The 22,408-nt window shown below is 38.2% G+C and overlaps 1 protein-coding gene across 1 annotated transcript in view; it reads left to right on the forward strand.

Annotated features, from left to right (window-relative positions):
• slc12a2 (solute carrier family 12 member 2) overlaps positions 1-22,408 on the forward strand; it is a 60,871-nt gene that overhangs the window by 19,906 nt on the left and 18,557 nt on the right. Inside the window, exons 2-17 of the mRNA XM_031751333.2 lie at positions 1,667-1,786; positions 4,206-4,281; positions 7,786-7,881; positions 7,967-8,106; positions 8,277-8,387; positions 8,812-8,920; positions 9,061-9,185; positions 9,447-9,531; positions 9,632-9,789; positions 9,917-10,024; positions 10,180-10,303; positions 14,538-14,639; positions 17,230-17,385; positions 18,928-19,027; positions 20,118-20,229; positions 21,319-21,459. Of these exons, the coding sequence (XP_031607193.1) occupies positions 1,667-1,786; positions 4,206-4,281; positions 7,786-7,881; positions 7,967-8,106; positions 8,277-8,387; positions 8,812-8,920; positions 9,061-9,185; positions 9,447-9,531; positions 9,632-9,789; positions 9,917-10,024; positions 10,180-10,303; positions 14,538-14,639; positions 17,230-17,385; positions 18,928-19,027; positions 20,118-20,229; positions 21,319-21,459 (1,863 nt within the window). The remainder of the gene's footprint in view (positions 1-1,666; positions 1,787-4,205; positions 4,282-7,785; positions 7,882-7,966; positions 8,107-8,276; positions 8,388-8,811; positions 8,921-9,060; positions 9,186-9,446; positions 9,532-9,631; positions 9,790-9,916; positions 10,025-10,179; positions 10,304-14,537; positions 14,640-17,229; positions 17,386-18,927; positions 19,028-20,117; positions 20,230-21,318; positions 21,460-22,408) is intronic.

The raw sequence follows: 22,408 nt of genomic DNA on the forward strand, positions 1-22,408 counted from the left end.
AGACAGTCCCAATAATAGTTACTTTCCACTGCGTTCCTGTTAATCATAAACAAACAAATTTACCCCAAATACTAAGATATTGATATTTTAATATGAGAATCGATTATAGAACATATCTGGTATTGGAAGAATCCATATTTCAGTATCAATCCGCGTTTCACTAGTATACGTGCAGAGGGCTGGCTTGCAGAGGTCCTTTGTTCTACTTGGGGTCAGTAAGGAGGCAATCAATGCAGTTAATATAATACACTGTATACCCAGGCAGGACGCCAATGGGACACTATTGTGCACAGAAGGGAGCTTCTAGTATTTTTAACAGCTACACTAAGTAAAGAATGTGACCTGTGTCTGTAAGCCAGTGTTCCTTTTTTTTTTTTTTTTTTATTGCCATTGATTTAAGCAGGAAATGAAACTCTTGTTATTTCGGAATGTTTTTGCAAGGGTGTCCTGGAGAATGTTTTTCGATGGCAGCAGAAACCAGAGTCCTGCGAAGAAGCCTGCAAACTGTCAAAAGAAGGGTCTTGTCTGGGTTGGAACTTCAGATTGTCTTGCTGTGAGGCATTATTATTAGCAAATGCCGCTTTTGATGCTATGTAAAATATGTAATGCAGCAGTTTTTAAATCTGAAATCTATTAACTTTGATTACGAATAATACAATTACTATTACAACAAACGCTCAAACTGAGATCTTAATTTTCATTCATGTATTTATTTTCAATTTGGTCCCAACAGTGTGTTTCAACAAATGTTAGACTGGGATACTCAGAATGAACAAAGTCCAAACCTTAAAAACAACAAAAACTCTTATATTAGAACACATCCCAACATCCCAGAATGACAGAGAAGAAAAATAGTGACCTGCAGTTGGCATCTGTTACATATTGAAAACATCTGGCAGATTATGAAATGAAAAGGAGGCCACAAACTGTTGAGCAGCTAAAGTTATATTTGGGTACAGGTAAACATTCCTGTCTCAATTATAGCAATTGGTCTATTCAGTTCCTAACTGCGTGTAGTGTGTTGTTTAATGTCATGCTGTACAGTGGGAAACGTACTCCTGCCCCAGATTTATTTATGTGCTCCAAATGTTCATAACTTTAAACACTTTCTCAGTTTTAATGTTTCATGTGCTCTGTTTGCATTTTTGTACTTAAACATCAGATTTAAATGATTTGCACATCATTGCATTCTTTTCTCATTATACAGCATTTTACCTGTTTTTTTTTTTTTTTTTTCTCTACACATTTTGGGTTTATCTAAATTGCTAAAAAGTATTTTGAATGTGTCAAAGGTTTGGATTTAAATACTTTTTGACATTGATTTTTAACATTCACCTCAGCCTTTACAGTAAAATACATGCAGTTAACTAGTCCTATTGTTACTTATACTCAAAATAACTTCATTGTTCCCAATTTCATTGGGAAGAGAAAAACCTGGTTGCCCCAGTGTTTAGAACAGCAAGAAGATCCATGGTTCAAACCCCAGTTGAGCCCTTTTCTTTGTAGAGTTTGGATGTCGTTCTGTCTGTGTGGGTTTCCTCTGGGTTCCTCAGAATACTCTTCTTAGTATCTGAATATTAGGTTAATTGGTGATGCAGCACCAGCATTTCGCTTTAGAGTACGTTTCCTTCTACTTGTTGCTGATTTTATTTTTTGTGCTTCTTAGGAACCCTTTGAGGATGGCTTTGCCAACGGTGATGAACTTACACCAGCTGAGGAGGCTGCTGCTAAAGAAGCAGCTGAGTCAAAAGGAGTGGTCAAGTTTGGTTGGATTAAGGGAGTGCTGGTAAGTCAAATTTTAGTTATTACTTTGCTTCATTAGTTGTGTGTAGAGAGAGAAATATGCCGTCCTTTGATTAAAAACGAAGTATGTCATTCTGTTAAGCCAATTAACACTGACCTATAAATCATTCAAGCACAGAAAAAGCACCTAATCCAGGGGATGAACGAATTTTGTCTACATATAACAGTCAACTAAGCAAAGAACCAACTTTAAATTCAAATTTTAGGCACTTTAATATCCCCAAAACAAAAAATAGTTGTATAAAAACAAGGTGATTCCTAAAGAGCCTTGAGCTGAAAACCTGGACTATCTACTGATGGTGTGCAGTGTGCCCTTAAAAATGTGAGGAAACTGGATAAGTGTATAACCGAAAAGATGTGCCAGTCCTACAAAACTATCTTCAATAGATGAACAGTAAGCAACTGAAAGTCATGTCTTTAAGAAATAGGAAAATAAATACAGCAAAGTCTTGACACAGGACCCATCTGGTCCTTCAAAACTGTTCCTGAAGATTATGGTCATTTAGCTTTTTTTATCTTCTTTTTTTTAAATATTGACCTTCAATCTTGTTAGTTGTAAAAAGATTTAAGTACTTACATGTTTCACTTATTTCCTGGTTTGTTTGTTTGTTTTTAAATCAAAATATGAAGAAGTAAGGATGCAGTCGTTTGAAGAGGACTTTAGCTGTGGAGAAAGTTGGACCTAGTTTTCTTTACAATATTGCTTCAGTTCATGCACACTACTTTTAAGGTACTGCCATAGTATTTCAATTAGGTAGTGAGCTGGACTTTAAATGGAACACCTTGATTGACAGCACAAATGAGAGGTTTGTGGTAACATGCCATTTTGATTTTCACAAAGGTGGCAAAGTGCATCCCCACTTTAGTGACAATTGTCCAAAGGAGTCTTGTGGTTAGTTCAGATTCAGCTTTATAAACCTAAGCTGCCAAGTTCTGTTAGACAGAAGAAGCTTTTTTAAGGGAACCGTTCCAAACAAGCCTGCCTTGTTCAGTCTTTAATTGTACTAAAATTCTAACTGAGGCCTGTAGGTTGAGAGTCTGAGATGTAGCTTTGTGTTTGGAAATGGTCTGACAGCCTTTTATATTTGCCACATGTGCTGCAGACGGTGATGAAAAATAACAAATTCAGTGTAAAAACCAACAATATTTCTAAACTAGTCCAACCATCTTAGTTTGCATTATGTTCTTAAGAAAATGCTTTCCTATTGCTATGTGTCAGATAGCACAGATTAATATTGATATATCTGCTATAGTCCAATATGGGCATCAGCTGGCTGTACTGTGTTTTCCATTCTGTTCTGTACTTTATCTGCAGTCCACTTACTATTAGTCTTTCACCAGCCCAGGCAATTCATAATTGTGGCTTTTGCTAGTGATATTAACCACTGAGGGTAAAAAAGGACATGTTTGAATCTAGTAAGCGGTTAAAGGATTATTCATGTTGATGTGTCTGGATATTGTCATCCTACTTCTGTTTTAATATGAGACAGTGTTACTTCCTCTGTAATATAAACCTTGGGTTTTAATAACTTTTATCAAGTATTGTCTTCACGTTTTCTTTGTAAAATGTGATCCTCGGCTGATCCCTACTGGGGAAGGGTGTTGCTTATGGAGTCCGTGTGAGGAATTTTAAGTGTTTTTAAATGACATTCTGCCAGAGGGGTAAAAACTGCTTTAACCTACAGTGCGAGCTCTGTATACAAAATGTGAAGTTTTTTGCAGTCACAGGCAAGAAGCACTGAATAGAGAACTGGTGTTTGATAAAATCTTTGTCAGAATAACAACTACCACAGACTTGATTAACAGAAATCTGTTTTCACTTTAATGTTTAATGTTATCTGCTCAGTTTTTGAACTTACAGAATATTTTTTTGTGGCTTGGTGTATTTATATTTAATGAAAACAAATAGGCTCTTATTCATTGCTGTGTGTAAATAAGAACAAGCTTGTTGAACTTTGCAGTACAAATTTCAACAAACATACAAAGAAGCAACCTTACGCACCATATGCACATTTAAAAAAAAAAAAAATCTTTTTCTTTGGTATTATATGTTACTGTAATAACTAATGGTGAACAACTGCTTATGTGGTGGCATTAGTAATTAATTAGTACCAGCTTGAACATGATATGATCAGTTTTAGACCCAGTTGTTTGTAGTCAACCCCCCTACCCTGAGTGAGAGAGACTGTTTTTCACTGGGTATTATTTTTATACATGGAAAAAACAAAAAATTCAATACAAGATTAGTTTTATTGACAACGATGGACATAGTGCAGGTTTGGAGATTTATTATTTTAGTTAAGTTAAAAAAATGTTTAGTGTTTAACTTTCTGTACTTTAATATAGACTGACAAATTTGATTTTTATATGGTGTCAACAGTAACACTCCTTCATCTCTGTAGGTACGCTGCATGTTGAACATTTGGGGTGTGATGCTCTTCATTCGTATGTCCTGGATTGTGGGCCAGGCTGGAATTGGTAAGTAGAAAGGGGGGAGGGGTACATGATTTTTATTCTAGATTAGAGTCAGAGGTGCAAGGGTTTTAATGACATCTTTTTCAGTTATAATAAGAGACTATAACTGTCCACTGCTCCTCCTTTACACATTTCTTTCTGACCTGATGGCACTGCTCAAGATCAACCCCATCTTGGTTTTGGGTCATTACCATTTAAAGGTGCTTAATGTGGAATCTGTTTGCATCCACATTAGCATTAAAATGAGAGCTAGGGTTGTCATGATACTAGAATTTCAAGCCAGATCCTGATAACCAAGGGAATACTTGGTATCTGTTTTCATTTCTTGAAAAGGTTAACTTTAATTATAACTTTGGTTTAACAAAATAAGTATTTACAATTAAGTCATTTCATTTGTACAGATGGTTTACAGAAGGTAAAATGTATTTAAAAACATACTATTGAACAAAGATTAAATAACACATAAATTATTGAATTGTTGTGGCGTATTATGGAAAAGTTAAAAATTATTTTGGAAAAATGAAAAGTAGTGTAGTATTAGTCACAGACAAATAAAGAATATATGAAAACACAGAGTACTTACTGCAAAAGATTGAACCAGTCACTCCCTGCATTTTAAAACTGACCACACAGCAAAGTAAGGAATACATTTTAATAAATTATCGTAAAAGTAGAAAGTTTTAAGCTCATCTTCGTGTCCACATCTGCCAGATCTCTCTCTCCTCTCTCTCTCTCTCTCTCTCTCCCTCCCCCCCTCTCTCTCTCTCTCCCCTCCCTCTCCCTCTCTCTCTCCCCCTCCCTCTCCCTCTCCCTCTCTCTCTCCCCCTCCCTCTCCCTCTCACTTATCCAGCATTCACATTGCTGCGCCTTTACAGTTTGCAACTCCTGACATCTTCAGCTTTGCTCTTCAAACCTGAAACCTGTCTGAACTGGCTCCTCTGATACAGATTTCACGCTTTAGTTCTCCACACTCTAGACCAGACATGTGAAAGTCATTTTATATTATTGGCCACAAACAATAATTGTTTGTGCTAATAGTTAAATGGCCATTGTTAAAATGTGCGCTAGCCAATTTAACATTAATGGCTTTTTAATACTTCAGTATTAAAACCAGGACACCAGTGACCTCTGACCCCTTACCCCTGCTGGGCAAATGGCCACCCTTCCAGCCTGGTTCTGCTGGGAGTCCTTCCCACTGTCACTAAAGCGCCTATCTCAAAGGGGATCATGTGATTGTTGGGGTTTTCTGTTTTCTTTGTATTATTGTAGGGCCTCTACCTTACAATATAAAGTGCCTTGAGGCAACTGTTGTTGTGACTTGGCCCTATATATCTATATAGGGAATAGAACTGAAATTCTTCCATTGTCATTTGGTGTTATGAATGTTAACTACTTCACCTGTTAGTAAGGGGAGGAGCTGTGTCCCAGTCTGCAGTAGTGCTGCTAGTGTGTCAGCTGCAGGAAGACAAAATTGCATTATTGGTATCAATACTGTTGCAATTGTGTGTCTTCATTAGGTATTAATTTTAGTATCAAATAATATTTTGGAAAAATCTAATCGGAGCAAATCATCACTTTATAAAAAAAGGAAGGAAGCTTGGAAATGCTTCTCTCAAAATCTATACAAATTAAACCATAAAGACAGTGGGTAAAATAAGCATTGAACACATTACAAATCTAAGTAAATGTATATCTAAGGCATAGAAAGTCATGACTCCAGCTCAAATCATCATGACTTAGGCTACGTTCACACTGCAGGCGAAAGCGCATCAAATCCGATTTTTTTCACCCCTATGCGACCCGTATCCGATCTTGGTATGACAGTGTGAACGGCACAAATCCGATATTTTCAAATCCGATCTGGGTCACTTTCGTATGTGGTACTGAATCCGATACGTATCCGATGTTTTAGAAAGCGACTGCTGTGTGAACGGTCAAGTCGCATTAAATCCGTCTTTTACGTCACTGACACAAGACAGACGCCAATTATCAGCGCCGGAGAAGCGCCCGATAGGACATCGCGAACGATTTCCTACCATCCGGTGAAACTGTTGGGAAGACAACGTTGGAGAAATGTGAACATTTTATTTTTACTGTATTTTCTGCAGATTCTGACAGAAATCTGCAACTATCCTTTGAAGCACCGCTCCTCTAAAACAGCAAAAAGGGTCATTATTAGGTCATCTACATTATTATGTAAATAACAAAATAACTTAAAGCAAAAATCTGGAAACGTAAAGTCCGAAGTCTTTATATTAAGGGCAATCAGTCAAACAATATTGTTTGCTCTGGGTCTAAACAGAGTGAGTTGTGTGTGACATCTTCTTTTGCGCATGCGGGCCGCTTTGAGCGTTCACACTGGAGAGCGTTTGATGTCGCATTTTATGTGTAGTGTGAACAAGCAGACAAAAAAATCGGATTTGATCAAAAAATTGGAATTGAGCATTAAGACCTGCAGTGTGAACGTAGCCTTAGAAAGCAATCCTGCTACTTAGTGCAAATTAATATCAGGTGGTTCAGTCCCAGATGATGGCCTATATACAGGTCTCTCCAAAAAACAAGGTGTCACGCAAGAAACTTCTTGTGATGGGTAAAAATAAACTCTCTCAAATGTTTGTAACCTTAGTATTGTAAAATGTGATGATAGCATTGGTGCCATTGGTGGTTCTAAAGGCCAAAATGCGAAAGTTGAAAGAACATCATTTCAACCTAAACCAGCCACAACCAGGTGCTCCCTACAAGATTTCAGACAGAGGCGTGAAAAGAATTATCAGAAGAGTTGTCCAAGAGCCAAGAACCACTTGAGCCAGAATCAATAGTTACAATTGTTTCAAAGAAAACCATCAATAATGCACTAAACTGCCAAGGCCTGTATGCTTGCTCACCATGCAAGACTCCACTGATTACATGGTGGAAAAGTGTGTTTAAAGTTTGCTGAAAAAGATGGCAGCAAGTCGGTTTAATCTTGGGAGAATCTAGTCTGGTCAGATGGGACAGAAATTGAACATCATGTTGTGGGGCTGTTTTTCACCACATGGCACTGGCACGCTTCATGTAATTGAAGGAAGGATGAATGGGAAAAAAAATGTACAGAGATGTTCTTAAAAAAAACAAAAAACCTTCCATCTACCAGGATGATAAAAATGAAACAAGGGTCGCTGTATTATTAAGTATTACTTTCCAGAAAACCTAGCAAGGTGCATATGTCTCATTGCCCCTTGTTTATTGACATTTTTGTGTTCATCACTCTTTCTCTGCTAGTTCATACTCAGCTAAGCCCAATATTCCTAGCCCCCTGGCACATGTTGATAATTTTCCACTTTGATGTGAAATATCACCACAACGTGAGACATGCGACAGACATTGCTGCATTGGCTTGTGCTGTTACTTTTTACAGAGACATGAGAGTGATTGGAAAGGCTGCTAAAAAACTGTTAAGTATTATGCAATTTTTTTTTTTTTTTTATTAAAGTGTTTTTGGAGTTCATGATGTGGTCTCTTCTCCAGCTCTTGCCTGTGTGATCGTCGCCATGGCTACTGTAGTGACAACCATCACTGGGCTCTCCACCTCTGCCATTGCCACCAATGGATTTGTAAAGGGAGGTATGTTTTGCTTGACTGAATGACTGACTTTGCAAGACTAACTTTGCATGACTGAACGTTTGCTAACACTCCCTGCTATTTTCAGGTGGAGCATATTACCTGATTTCAAGAAGTCTTGGCCCAGAGTTTGGAGGCTCTATTGGTCTTATCTTTGCCTTTGCCAATGCAGTGGCTGTTGCCATGTATGTGGTGGGCTTTGCTGAGACTGTTGTGGAACTTCTGGTTGTAAGTCTATTAGGATTTCACATTGCATTGAAGAAGGCTGATAATTACAGCTGGTCAGTGATCAGCAGGAGTGGGCTGTCCTGGCATCATTGATAGAGAAAAGCCCGTATCAAAACGCTGTTTGCAGATCATTGTCATTCAATTTACCAAGTCCTTGTATTGTATCTCAGGGTATAGATGCCGTCATGACAGATGAAATCAACGATATCAGAATCATTGGCACCATTACAATAATCATTCTTCTGGGCATCTCTGTAGCAGGAATGGAGTGGGAGGCCAAGGTATGCACAACATCCCATTTCATAGAAACTTACACCTGTATGAAACTATATAAAACATGAATGTAGCCAAAGTAGTGACACTTATTGGTTGTAAAATGTTTTTATAAAGACTTAAGTTCGGTCTTATTGTGTGCATGTGTGATTGTGTTGGTGTTGGGAGGTGGGGATCCAAAACAAAAATCCAAATTTGAAGGTAACATGGAAAGCTTCAGTTTACATTGTTGGCAAGCTGTTAGCAAGTTTCATAAGCTAAACCAATACAGGACTACACTCCAAAATTTGGCAGCTTAGAAAGCTGGAAAATGTTTGCAATTCTGTTGCTGCTTCTGTTTACATGAGGCTCGGACAACCGTGCAGATATACTGCAGGTGTAGTCAATTTAACTACTACACATTAATACACTGGTTTTAATTGCTTCCTTTAGGCCCAGATCTTCTTACTCGTCGTCCTTATCACAGCTATCTTCAACTATTTTATTGGAAGCTTCATTCCTGTGAAGTCAAAGGAAGCTAAGGGATTCATGGGCTATGATGGTAGGACGTCTGTTGTTTGTTTGTTTAAAAAAATAATAATACAAGAAACACCTCATTAATACCTCCTCATAAATCTGAGAGCTCATGTTGGCTTTTACACTGCTGTATCAGAGTTGGCCTTTGATCTTTTTTTCTGTCAGCTTCAATAATGTGGGAGAACATGGGTCCAGACTTCCGAGGAGAGACGTTCTTCTCTGTGTTTGCCATCTTTTTCCCCGCTGCCACTGGTATTCTGGCTGGAGCCAACATTTCAGGAGACCTTGCTGTAAGTCATGTGTAGCCATGTGATGAATGTTGATATAGTGTCAAACCAAGTAAAGGTTTACTTTGTAGATTGTACTGTGCAGGTGAATATGACTATGCTTCCACTGATTAAGGCTGTTGAAAACAATTTTCCAAACAACTTTGGTATAGAGACTGACCTCATAGCGTTGAATTGGCTGTAAGATTTGATGTACTTATCTTAAAGCCGTGTATCCAGTTATATATTGTAATCGTAAAATTTTGTTGTGGTTGGTTGTTGCAGGACCCACAGATGGCCATCCCCAAAGGGACCCTTCTAGCCATATTAATCACAGGGATAGTCTACCTGGGTGTTGCTGTTTCAACAGGTGGTGTATAGTACCTGCTAATAGACTGCATTTTTGCAAGGTTGTCACATCCTTTTTAAATACAAAATCTAATATGTGCATAATACTTTTTAAAAACTAGGCTCCTGTATTTTGAGAGATGCCAGTGGAAATGTGAATGACACAATTAGTTCTCAGTTCATGGCAAACTGCTCCACTGCTGCCTGCAAATTTGACTATGACTTCTCTACCTGCAAGAATGAGGATACCTGCCGCTATGGACTGCATAGGGACTTCCAGGTATCAAATGAGTCTAAAAGAAGATGAATATTAAAAAACAACTTTATCAGAAGATGAATGTTAATGGGTTTTTTTTTTTTTAATGTAGACATCTAACTTTTCAATTTACATGTAATCTTTTGTTCAGGTTATGAGCCTTGTTTCTGGTTTTGGGCCCATCATCACTGCTGGCATCTTCTCTGCCACTCTATCCTCAGCGCTGGCCTCTTTAGTTAGTGCACCTAAAGTTTTTCAGGTAAGATCAGATCCAAGCTTTAAGGTACTGTATATAATAAATTGCAGTATTGAATGATGGAAAAATGTAAATTATTTATTTAGTTTTTCTTATAGCGTTTGATTATAAAAAGCTTAAACTCCAGTGAGACAACACAAAGGTTTTTGTTTTCACAGGCTTTGTGTAAGGACAACATCTATCCTGGCCTGCAAATGTTTGCCAAAGGCTACGGCAAGAACAATGAACCCCTACGAGGATACATCCTGACCTTCGGTATCGCTCTGGCCTTTATCCTCATTGGTATGGCTTCACTCATTGCTTGCTTGCTGATTGCTTTTCATACTTGATCACATACAACCGTACAAAAATATTAGCTGGAAATTAAGAGCACCGTGGTTCTCAGAACCCTTGTTCTCTTTTGTGAGAACCGGTGTTTTCACGCAGTGTTTGTTCTAAACAGAAAAAACCCACGTTGGTGCATGCTGTACCTGTGCACTTACCTTAGGTACATTTAGAATGATGTCATGATACTAGAATTTTGATCGCGATATCTATACCCAGAAAAATACTCTATACCAACGGGAGACTTTTGACCCCATGCTACATCAAAAGAACTAATGGCGAAGAAGTCATTTGTTTAAAAAGTTATGTTGTCAACTTTCTAAAATACAGCAGGTAAAATAGGTAAATAAGTAAATGTATTTCTAAAGGTGCTATTGACATGATGTTCTCATCAGATGTTGGTGACAAACCATCCAATCCACACTTTCAAAGAAACCTTGTGTGATCTCCAAGTATTAAATACGCTTACTGAAATTTGTTTAATACTTCAAACCAAGCCTTTGTTGGCAATGACAGCTTCAAGATGCCTCCTGTATGGGAAAGTTAGTCGTATGGATTGCTCAGATGTGATTTTGGCCCATTCTTTCACACAGTCTTCTTTGCATGTTTGGATTGGATGGGTTGTTGCCAATATCTGGTGAGATTTCATGTCAGTAGCACCTTTAGAAATATATTTACTTTGAAAACTGGTGATGTGTTCAATACTTGTTTTACCCCCTTTATTTGATTTTAGGTTTTAAAATATAAAGTTAACATCAGTAAAACCTGACACGTCTAAATATTGTAATTATTGTAGAAGAAGAACAGTATGGAAAACTTTCAAATGAACTTTGGATAAGGTGTAGTATTCAGGGTTCGTACGGGTGCTTGAAATCCTTGAAAATGCTTGAATTCTAATGTCGTCTTTTCAAGGTTTGGAAAGTGCTTGAATTTCAGATGTGGTGCTTAAAAGTGCTTGAGAATGTAACTGTATTTCATTCACAATAAATAACTATGATTGAATAGTTTTCTTATCAGATAGAGAAATAAAATGAGTCACAAAATGTAAAAGCAAAATGTCCCCGCCTGGGCTGCCTTGCGTCTGTTCCAATATAGACCCGCCCTCTCCTCGGACAGTCGGGGATGAGTGCGCTAACATACCTGTAGGTTGCTGTTTTAATGAGTGTTTGATGGAAAACAACAATGGCGGAGTTTGCGTTCTCCAGTAGCATGATAGGTAAGTCCTAGTAAATAATTTTCCAGTACGTGTACGTTACACATGCTATTTTTTTTTAAATTATGGTTATTATTTTGCTAGCTATCAAACTCGCTGGAGAAATGATTGAAATGCACTGAGTGTGATGCAGTATGGCAGCGCTATTACGGAATATGCTGTGAACTTAGCTAACATTACTTAGCAGTAATATGAGTTAATTTACTCAAGTGAACGCTTTAAACATTAGCCCGATACATAACTAGCTAACTTAAGGCTTTCTGATTAACCCTCTGGGGTCGACGGACCCAGAGTCTCCATTTCAACTTGGGTCAAACGTGCGGACTTCAAACTGTATACCAATTTTTAAATTGTGTTGATAGGTCACGTAAAACCGATGTTTTTTGTTTGTGGGGGGTTCTGAATAAAACAGTGGCGTTTACTCTGGGAAGAAACGGTAAAACTGCGTTTTTTATGGAGAGCGCTAGCAAACACGCTTTGCTTGGGGGAAAAAGAAAAACACTCCTTCCCTATTGGTGGAAAAATGTACCATGTCGACCACTTAAAAATGATACGCCAACATGTGGTATTTGGTTGTTGGGAAGAAAGGGAAGAGAGAGAGCGAGTGAGCGAAAAGAGAGAGAGAGTGTTTTGATACGTGAGAGATTTGTGACGTTTACCCTGTTTGGAGTCTCAAGTTAGTGTGTTGTCTTGTGTAGTTAGTGTGTGGTGTAGTTGTTTTTGTTTTGTGTGTCAGTTCTACTAGTGAACGTCACAGTTGCTGCCTTAAAGCCACCAAAGGCAGATTGCAGTGTAAACGCCGAGTGACACACCTGCTGTCAGACCTGCAGGTTTATCCCTGTGCTGTTCTCATCTGTGTTATAGTGACACAAACTATGTTTTGGAGTTGCATAAATAATTTGTGTGTGTGCCTTCTTATTTGATGCAGCACAGCTGATTGTTCTGTAGATAGTTTGAAATGGTTATATAAAAACGTCTGAGCCTTGGATGCATTTTTAGGTAATGTCGGGGAAATCTCCCAAATAGAAGGCTGCCAAAGTAAAACAGAGACACAGTGAGACAATATAATCAATCACATGTACATGGGTGAACGTCTCAGAAGAGAGTCACACAGTGTACTTCTTTATTCGTGCATTTATAGTCACTGGTGACAACAGTGAATACGTCTATTCATAGGCAGAGGAATGTTAGTGCGTAGGGAGTGAAGATAAGAGTGGTTGAGGTATGTGTGTGTGTTGTGAGATTCAGAAGGACGCAGCCCTTCTTCTTGTTAGAGAGCGCAGATAAAAGTATCCAGCTCTCCTCTTCCTGCTTGTTCAGCTATTATCGCTGTGAGAAAGAATTTATAAAACAGTCTTGTAGTGGACAACAGTCTAAGTCATCAAAAGGTCAACATACAGTATTCTATCATATGCAAACTTATATCATTAAAAGCTTATACTGACTACTAAGTACAATTTTCCATTGACAGGTAAATAGCACCACGTAACGTTGTTGTTTGCAAAACTTGTTCATATTTTTTTTTTAAAATGTCCAATTTCTATTTCCATTTCAAGTTATGAAAATGATTCGTTAAACATGCTTGTGGGTTTTACGGTAAAAAAATCCTCACTTTCTGCTTGTATTTTAAATTTTGTCTGAATTTAGATAAATTGTGCTGACACATTATGACAAAATGAGTAAATAACAGATTGGCAAGATAAACAGTTTTAAAGGTGAAATATAGAGGCCAAATCAAAAGTAGTCGAAAATGCTTAATTATACCCTGGACCCCAGAGGGTTAACGGCTAAAAGCAAAGTTGTCACCAAGTACTGTTTATATTTGTGTGTATTGCTACAGCTTTTTTGAGTATTAACTTGGTGCCTTTGGGTGAAATAATGGTAATATGAGTGATCCATATGTTCACAAAGCCACTTGTTTCTGTGCTACCAAAGTTCCCGGCTTTCATTCAAAATGTGTTTATCGCCACCCACGCATTAAACTACTTAAACAGTCAGTGCTGTTCTCCATGCCTGTCTGACATGATGTTATTAGCACAAACACTTTAAAAGTGATCATTTAGGACTTCACGTTTTTCTATGTCCTAACAAAAGGGCTATGAGCTATGGTGTCTTTTCACATGGTCTTACTGAGGTGATGCAAATTGAAACATGCTTTCTTTTTTATTTTTTGGCGGGGGGGGGCTTAAAAAGGGGCCTTGAAAGTGCTTAAAAAGTGCTTGAATTTGACCCTGAAAAAAGTGTACGAACCCTGAGTATTAGTTATGCTAAAATAAATATAACGAAACAGAGGGCTTGATGTGAAATGGATTGAACCAGCAAATAAGACACATAATGATAACACAGTGTAATAAATTGTTGTAAAAGTAGAATGGTTAGATTTTACGTCTTGTCCACATCTGCAACCTCTTGAGCAGACCTGGAGGGCCTCTGCCATCCAGCACTCACACTGCTCAGCCCCAGTCTGCAGCTGTATATTCGCACCTCCCCCTCTGTAGGCCTGAAACCCACCTGATTCAGCTGCTCTGCTCCACATTTCATTCTTTGTTTGCTTGAATTGATACAGAAACAGGATCATTACTGCCCTCTGAAATTCATCCTAAAGTGTTGTCAGTTTTATGAACATGGGAACTGGTCTAAAATTTGACAATAACTCTTGTCTGTAGTGTTTTCTTTGTTTTTTGCAAGCTCCTAATAAAAGTACTTTTACAGACTAGTGAACTAAATTGATATTGATACAACAGTTGTTAAAAACCTTACCTTTTTAGGTGCCTAAATTTTTAAAATTTTACAGTAATGGCACACTGCATGACCACATGCTGGAGTCAGCAGCAGCCGATCTGTTCACTGTCTTCATCCTGAGAGTTTGAGTGTTTATTCAAAAGGGGTTTGTTTTGTTTTTTGTTTTTTTGACTGGACATAAAATCACAGGTGAAATTTTTAACTTTTCTGAGTTGACTGGTGCTTTTCTTCTTGCAGCTGAGCTGAACACTATTGCACCCATTATCTCCAACTTTTTCTTGGCATCATATGCCTTGATCAACTTCTCCGTGTTCCATGCCTCACTGGCTAACTCACCAGGTAAGATCAGTACATTTAGAAATGGGAGAATCTAAGCATAATAAAGTGTTTGATCAACAAATTAAGACAATAGACAAGGTTATTGTAATCCTAATCCAGATTGTAAAAAGCAGGCATTCATGTCATTAGGTATAATGTTGTGTTTTAACAGTTTATTGGATGAAGTCTTTTAAAAATCAGTTACTCGTTTGCAATGAGACTGTCCTGATGTGTACAGAACTTGCAGCCACTTCATAAGAGAAGTCATTCACACTGCCAGTAGATGACATACCAGAGGTTAAGTGGTTAAATACATTTAGGCTTAGAAGTTGATGCATCTTAGACAAAGAAAATTCAATTCGGACAGTTGATCATAAACATAGAAGGCATATTGTCATTTAATGTTGTAACAATATTGGGACAGTACTGTTAGGCTTACACAAGAAGGTAGGTGATGTTTATCTGTTTCCTGAAATGTTAGTCTTTGTCAACCACAAAGGGCTAGCCAAATGAAAGTTGTTTTTAGACTATTTCCCTCCACTTGTCTGAAAGAAGAACCTCAGTTAAAGTCAAAAATCTCAAATTGCCCAGAATGGCAGATTTTCAAAAATGGCTGATACTCACTTTCTTGTTTTTACTTCTTATTTCTCTACAGTAAGTCATCTATATGATGCAGTCTCTAGTATTTGTGGAAAAAGTGTGTCGTATATCTGATGTAATTACCTGTTAAGATTAGTAACCATCAATCTTAGGTGGGATAAGATACAGTCTCCTGCTCCTTTGCTACCCATCTCTCTATTCTAGTGACAAAAGTCTCAGAAACGTATACATCTCAAAAACTGAACAAATAGATTCAGCTACTGATAAGTGAAAGTTCTCCGTTTTTTTTCTTTCTTTCTTTTTACTAATTTTGGTGAAGTCACACTTTGGCTGTAGACTGATGAAAAATTCAGTGATGCGGCTGGCTGTAGCTCAGGAGGTAGAGCAGGTCATCTACTAACTGGAAGGTTAGTGGCTCGATCCCTGGCTGCTCCAGTCTGCAATTTTTGGGCAAGATACCAATTCCAAGTTGCTGTCCAATGTATCCATTGGAGTAGGAATGTGTGCGAATGTTAGTTAGAAAACACTTGCATAGGAAAAAAAGCACAGGGAAAAGTGAATGGGCAAATGGGGCAAGTTGTATAAAGCACTTTTAGTGATCATGTAGAGTAGAAATGTCCCATATAAGAATCAGTTCATTTACTATTTATTGATGGCGTATATTGAGTTCTTTGCTTTCCCCCTCCTCTCTCTACACCCCCCCCATCCCTCTCTCTCTCTCTCACACACACACACACACACACACACACACACACACACACACACACACACACACACACACACCAAAGCCTTAGCAGAACTGCAGGTACAGATTATTTTTCTCTTTCCAATTCCTCCAGCAGGTCATAAAATTACGTGGACCTAAATGGTACATGACTCATTTAGAGAGTACAGAAACAGTATGATGGTGTAATAGATTTCTCTCTTTGGAACACAAACATTACTTTCAGTTCAGGGCCAGTTCAAAATTGTTCAGAGCCAATTACTTTCTAATTTCTGGGACTCCTAAAGTCCCCGCATAGACCCAGGAATGACACTGTCAATGTACCCTTTATGTCCTGTTTTTTAAAGACTCTGTCATTGTGTAACCAAACACACACCAACTGTATCCCATCACTAAAATCCCACTATTCTAGTTTCTGTACTGTCCAATGAATGAATATGGTCCCTAATGTCTCGTATAACTTCTAGTAGACTGTCAACTCATTCTTTAACCCAAACATATGCCTAGCTCCATCTGAAACATTATCCCTCCTCTCTAACAGCAACATTGACTGTTTTATAATAAGCTTCTTTAAATGGAGGCTGACTCAACATTTCCTGTTCTTTAACCTCCCACATTGCTGGTCTTATTTAATTTGTTCCCAGCTGAAGTGTCTGAAAAAGAACTTCTACTCAGCCTTAACTGAATTTAACTCAGTTTTCAGTTCTAATTTTTGCACATAATACCTAAACTTTATCAAATGAAATCAAAAAGTTTTGTGACTGCTCCAATAAAAAGCAAAATCCCTTGTCACCTTGTACACTGATACAGTGACTGATGCAGTCAGTCCTACTGCTTTACTTGAAGTGCTCAGTGGCACCATCTGGATCTCCTTCACCATGTCAGAATTGCTTTTGACCTGATGAGCGTTCTTTGGTTTTGACTGCAGATCCACCCACTAAGGGCTGCTCTGTGGTCTAACATAACTAGACCCAACTCTTCTTACCAGTGATGAAGAATCTTGAGTTGCTTTTAAAGTAAATGCTCGTAGAATTCAACGCAATGGTTCTTTTGCTCTCATGTTATAAATTACAAATGCACCAATGCAAATAGTCACAACAAACACAAGCTTTCATTTTCATTGCCAAAAGTTACAGTAAGGTCCTGTTTCATGCACACGACCGTCTTCATGCCCAGCTGGAGCAGTTATTTAACTTTTTGTTTGCATATTATATGTGACTAGCACTCTTTGTGTGACATTTTAACTGTATTTTGCTATTTTGTAACTAATTTACATCGATGTTACAGGCTGGAGACCTAGCTTCAAATACTACAACATGTGGGTTTCCCTTGCCGGAGCCATTCTCTGCTGTGGGGTGATGTTTGTCATCAACTGGGCAGCTGCCCTTCTTACAAATGTCATTGTTATGGCTCTCTATATCTATGTTAGTCACAAGAAGCCAGGTGAGTTGGAAAGCACGCCAAATTTGACCAAAAATTCCTCACTGCATTTCTTTTTTTTTTTTTTCTTTCTTTTTTTTTATGGGGTAAAATAATTACCAAGTACCAATATGATATAAGAATTATACATTGGTTGTCATTTAGTTAAACTGAGTTTTATTAATGTGGCACCAGTTCACAACGAAAGTTGTCTCAAGACACTAGAGAGAAGGTAAGATGACAGTTAACCATGATTTACATGCTGTGAAGTATTTTGCTAATAAGCCGAGTGTTCTATCCACAGTACGGTGTTTAGCCCTAACCTGTCACTGCTTATGGTTTCTCCTCCATGTTCTGTTAAAGATTTTTTTCTTTTTAAAAAGGAATTTCTCTTTCCCAGTCTCGCCAAGTGTTTGCTGATAGGGCGACTTATAGGAATTTTGTAATTTTTTTTGTATTCTTGTATTAATGTAGGGTCTCGATTTACAATATAAAGCACCTTGAGGCAACTGTTGTTGTGATTTTGTGCTATATAAATACAATTTTATTGTATTGATTTAATTTATAGGAGATGTTCTGTGGTGTTATTTTTTTTTCTAAGGGTGAGGAATATGTTGCATTAATTGCATTAATGAGGTTAACTTAAAAGTCCCTGCACACCTCAGTCTTTTATGGAACCTGTACATATCTCTGGCTTTTCCAAAAATGTTGAGGTGTTTAAAAATTAGTGTAAAACTTAGTGTAAAAATTGCAAACAGAAACAATATAAATTCATAAATCGGGTGGACAGTAGTGTAGTGGTTAGTATTTTTACCTCTCAGCAAGGAATCTTGGTTTGTGCTCAGTCATCCAGGTAAGGAAATTCCAAAAAAGTTGATTCTTTTTATCTGGATGTTGCGTGAGAAACGTTTCACCACTCATCCAAGTGAGTTCTTCGGTCTTGACTGACTGCAGATTTCCCTAATGGCTATAAATTATTATTATACATTTGCACAACGATGAAAACTAGCAGCACTGACTTACAGTGAGACAGTTTCGTGATCATTAGTATGCAAAGAGTTGGAAGTTGGGGAATGGCTGCAATCACAGCATTGTAAGATGCTACAGTAAAGACTGAGCCCCATCCCTACAGACACAGCCATGAGGGAAGCTGAAGAAAATCATATCAAAAAGGCCCTGAGTAAATTTTGCTATCCCAGCTGGATATATGTTAAAGATACCCAAAGAATGCTCCAAATGATCCAGGAGAGAAGAAAGGCAAATTGTTTCTCAAACTGAAAATGCTACATCCAGATGAACAGAATCAACTTTCTGGGATATCAGCCAAGAAGGTTCTGGTTTTGAATCCATAATCTGACTGGGGCAGCTCTTTAAACTAAAAGCTGGCTATACAGTTCTAAACACACCTGTGAGAACACTCAGTTTGACATGCAGCTACACATACACTAGGCCTTTTCACTGACGTTAACACCACATGGGTCAGGTAGCCTTTAGTCCAGCAATCTGACCCATAAACACACTTGCTAACTCCACTGTGTTTCTGCCTGCATGTGTCCTCCCTTCCAGATGTGAACTGGGGCTCATCGACCCAGGCTTTGACCTACCACCAGGCCCTGACCCACACTCTGCACCTTAGTGGAGTGGAGGACCACGTCAAGAATTTCAGGTACCAAACAGAAACGTGATTGTTAAAGCTGAACCATTCTTACCTGCAAGTGTAGATGGCATCTGAGTTATGGAAGCACAATATTATTACTCACCATGCTTGATAAACACTCAAGCTCGGTCCACATATAAAGCGATTGCTTGGTAGCTCTCGGTTGGACACTTATGGACATCTGGTTATGTTATCCTCTAATCATTTTTCCCCAACCTCATGTTAGTTGATGGGTTTTCTTCATTTCCAAAGACTCTTTAAACTTCTATCAATTGTTTATCTCGTGTTGGGCTAGGTTTAGCTCAGCTGCTATACTTGATTTATGCTCACAGTGTTGCGAGTGCCATGCAGTGATTTTGACGTTGCACCATGTGTCGCACAACACAATCTTTGTGGTTCTTCAGCCAGTCGTTCACCTCTGGATTTTTGTAGCCTGAGAAGAACAAAATTTGACATGATAATAATATCAAGTTATTAAACTCCTGTTAGTTGAGCATTTTTTTTTCACTCAGCCTTAGTGTTTCATGAAACAATTTTAATTTTTTACCATTGTGGGGAAAAAGTAGAGACTTTGTGGAGGTGGAGATGATTAATTTTCAAATGTATTGAAACATATTGAGTATATTTATATATACAGCCTCATGTTGTGTGCATGTGTTCATTCTCTTAAAGCTTGCACATGTAACAAATTGGCTCAGTAATTGTTTTGTGGATTTACTGGACATTTCTCATGGCAGAAAACCAAAGAGGAGATTAAAAGGCTGAATCTTCAAAATTGAAGAATTTGTTTTGTTCCTCTGAAGTTTTTCTTGCCTCTGTATTGTGTCCAATAATCCTATCATGCTAACGTATTTGCTTTGATGTTAATTACTCTGCTTCTGGTGTCTGATTGTATATGGGTGTGGGTGTTTGTGTGTTAAGAAGACTAAAGGTCACTGGGAAGGTCAAATGAAAAGGTGGCTACACATAAAGCATAAAATCAAATAATTCTGTAAACTTGGCAAAAGATGGCATCCCTTCTCTGCTTTTATAGATGTGGTAAAGGATGATGCAGATGCCCACTTGGTGGATGTTTTCTCTCATATGTGTCTTATTGCAGACCCCAGTGTTTGGTGATGACTGGTTATCCCAACTCTCGTCCTGCCCTTCTGGATCTGGTCCACAGTTTCACCAAGAATGTAGGCCTGATGATCTGTGGCCATATTCGCACGGTGAGCAGATGTCATTTGGCTTGTTTTTTTGTTTTTTGCTACTGATGAATTAGCTGTCAAATTGCTCTTTAAAAGTCATTTTTTAGCTAGATTCATCCAGTTCTTCACCAAACTGTTTAAACCACATAGCACTGATTAGCAGGCAATCTAAATGAAGACTTTGATATGCTGTGGGAGCCTCTGGATTTGGTTGCATCGGTGGTTCTTAGACTGTAGGATATGGAGCCAATGCAGGTGGGGCACAGACAACCAGGAGAAAAATGTGAAATGTGTATAAGGTTTTCATATCTTGGAGAGGACATCTAATTGACATAATGCTGTCCCTGGTCCCTTGCTCTAACCATCAAAAACCAATGCCTAACCCTAACCCTTAGGTTATGGTTAGGTTGAGGCTAATTGTAACCCTAACACTAAAAGCACATTTTGAGCATCAAACACGCCTTCAAACTCGTGGGGACGGGCATTTTGTCCCCATAAGTGAATGTTGGTCCCCACATGTTTAGTGGGATGCCAATTTTCTGTCCTCACATGCACACACACAACCATAGAAGATCGATTTATGTACCTGCGCATTTTCGAATGTTTGTTCCAGGTGTTATGTTTATTTTTCTTGCAGGTGCAGCAGTTGGTGATACTTTGTGCGTTTCTATTTTTTACTCTGTCCTTTTATTACGTTTTGGATGGTGGTGGTGACTTTTCTTTTTTTAGAAAGCAATGAAAAACATATTGCAGTGAAGAGTTTTCGAAAGCATGAAATAACGATGGAGTACAATATGTCGTTTTAATATTTCGTCATATCGCATAGCTCTAATGTTGCACACAAAGCTAGTGAACGATTTGGAATAGCCTGGTCTTTTGTATTTTAAAAATAAGTACTGCAGAGTACTGAACGAAAAAGGCACAAAAGCAGGCAGAGGTTCAGAGCAGGTGATTGTTCCGCACGTTAAATTCTTCTGTTTAACTTTCACACATCAAATGTTATTGAATTTAGCATCTTGTCATCTTTGAAACTTTGTGCTCATTTGTTCCACAATCCCAACACCGATAAATTTAAGGCTGTTGGATTAATTTGGCCTTCTGTCTCCATAGGGCTACAGAAGACCAAACTTCAAAGAGCTTGCCACAGATCAGGCTCGCTACCAACGCTGGCTGCTGAAGAACGAGACCAAAGCCTTCTACACGCCAGTGTTTGCTGAGGACCTAAAACAAGGCTCTCAGTACTTGCTTCAGGTAGGAAAACTAAATTGTATTCAGAGTTGTATGTTACTTTTTGTATTCTTCAAATACTTTTTTTGTGTTTGTTGGGCCGAGCCATCTATAGTAGAGGCTGAAGGCATAATACTTCTGAACTGGTAAATGCTGTTGTACATTAATAGTAAGTAACTGACTAATATTTCTGACAATGACTAGACCAGTCATGCAGATCCATGATTTAAACATTAAAACTAGGAAGAATTTTCATCTAGTATGTTAGGCCGTAACGATTAATCCCAAAATAAAATGAAAAGAACACGTGCTTACTAAGAAGAGTGGCTCACACAGAGGCTGTGACATAAACAGCAGCACTAACTGGAGGATGATTTTTGAAAGGCTGTCATTTCCTTAAACAAATGTGTTCCTGTGAATTATGTGAAGTATATTGGGATCTACAGTATGTACAGAAATAACCGGAAATCTGGATAAAACTATAAACACTCAAGAGCACAGTAACAAGTTATTAAGATTAAGACAGTGAGTTGAAGCTAATGATTATTTGATGCTAAAAAAAGGAGATTAGTCCTTTTAACAACTGTAAGTGGTGGCAGGAAGATCTAGTGGGGGTGGGTCAAGTAGTGGGTGCTCCATCACTTTTGAATTCCCATTGTGTCTGGAATGGGGCAATAGCTCTTGGCCAAAGCTAGCCTGGAACAAATCCATTCAGTGCAAATTAAAAGGAACATTTACTTCACTTGTGAAGAGAGGTCAGCAAAACTGAGAGATGTGGTGTCTCGGTAAAAAGGCATAAAATTGCATAAGGTAGCCCAGGTGTATTACTGTAGTCAAAGTGAGACTGTGGTTATTTTCAGGACTGAGGAGTAAGGTGCCTGGAAGTAATTATTCACACATTATTTGCTATCAGTAACTAACTTGAGAGTGGATAACATGAGTCTCCTTTAAGATTGGACCCAAGTGGCAGGCT

This window comes from Oreochromis aureus, linkage group 7 (genome assembly GCF_013358895.1).
Source record: "Oreochromis aureus strain Israel breed Guangdong linkage group 7, ZZ_aureus, whole genome shotgun sequence".
In the NCBI taxonomy this organism is placed as follows: domain Eukaryota; kingdom Metazoa; phylum Chordata; class Actinopteri; order Cichliformes; family Cichlidae; genus Oreochromis; species Oreochromis aureus.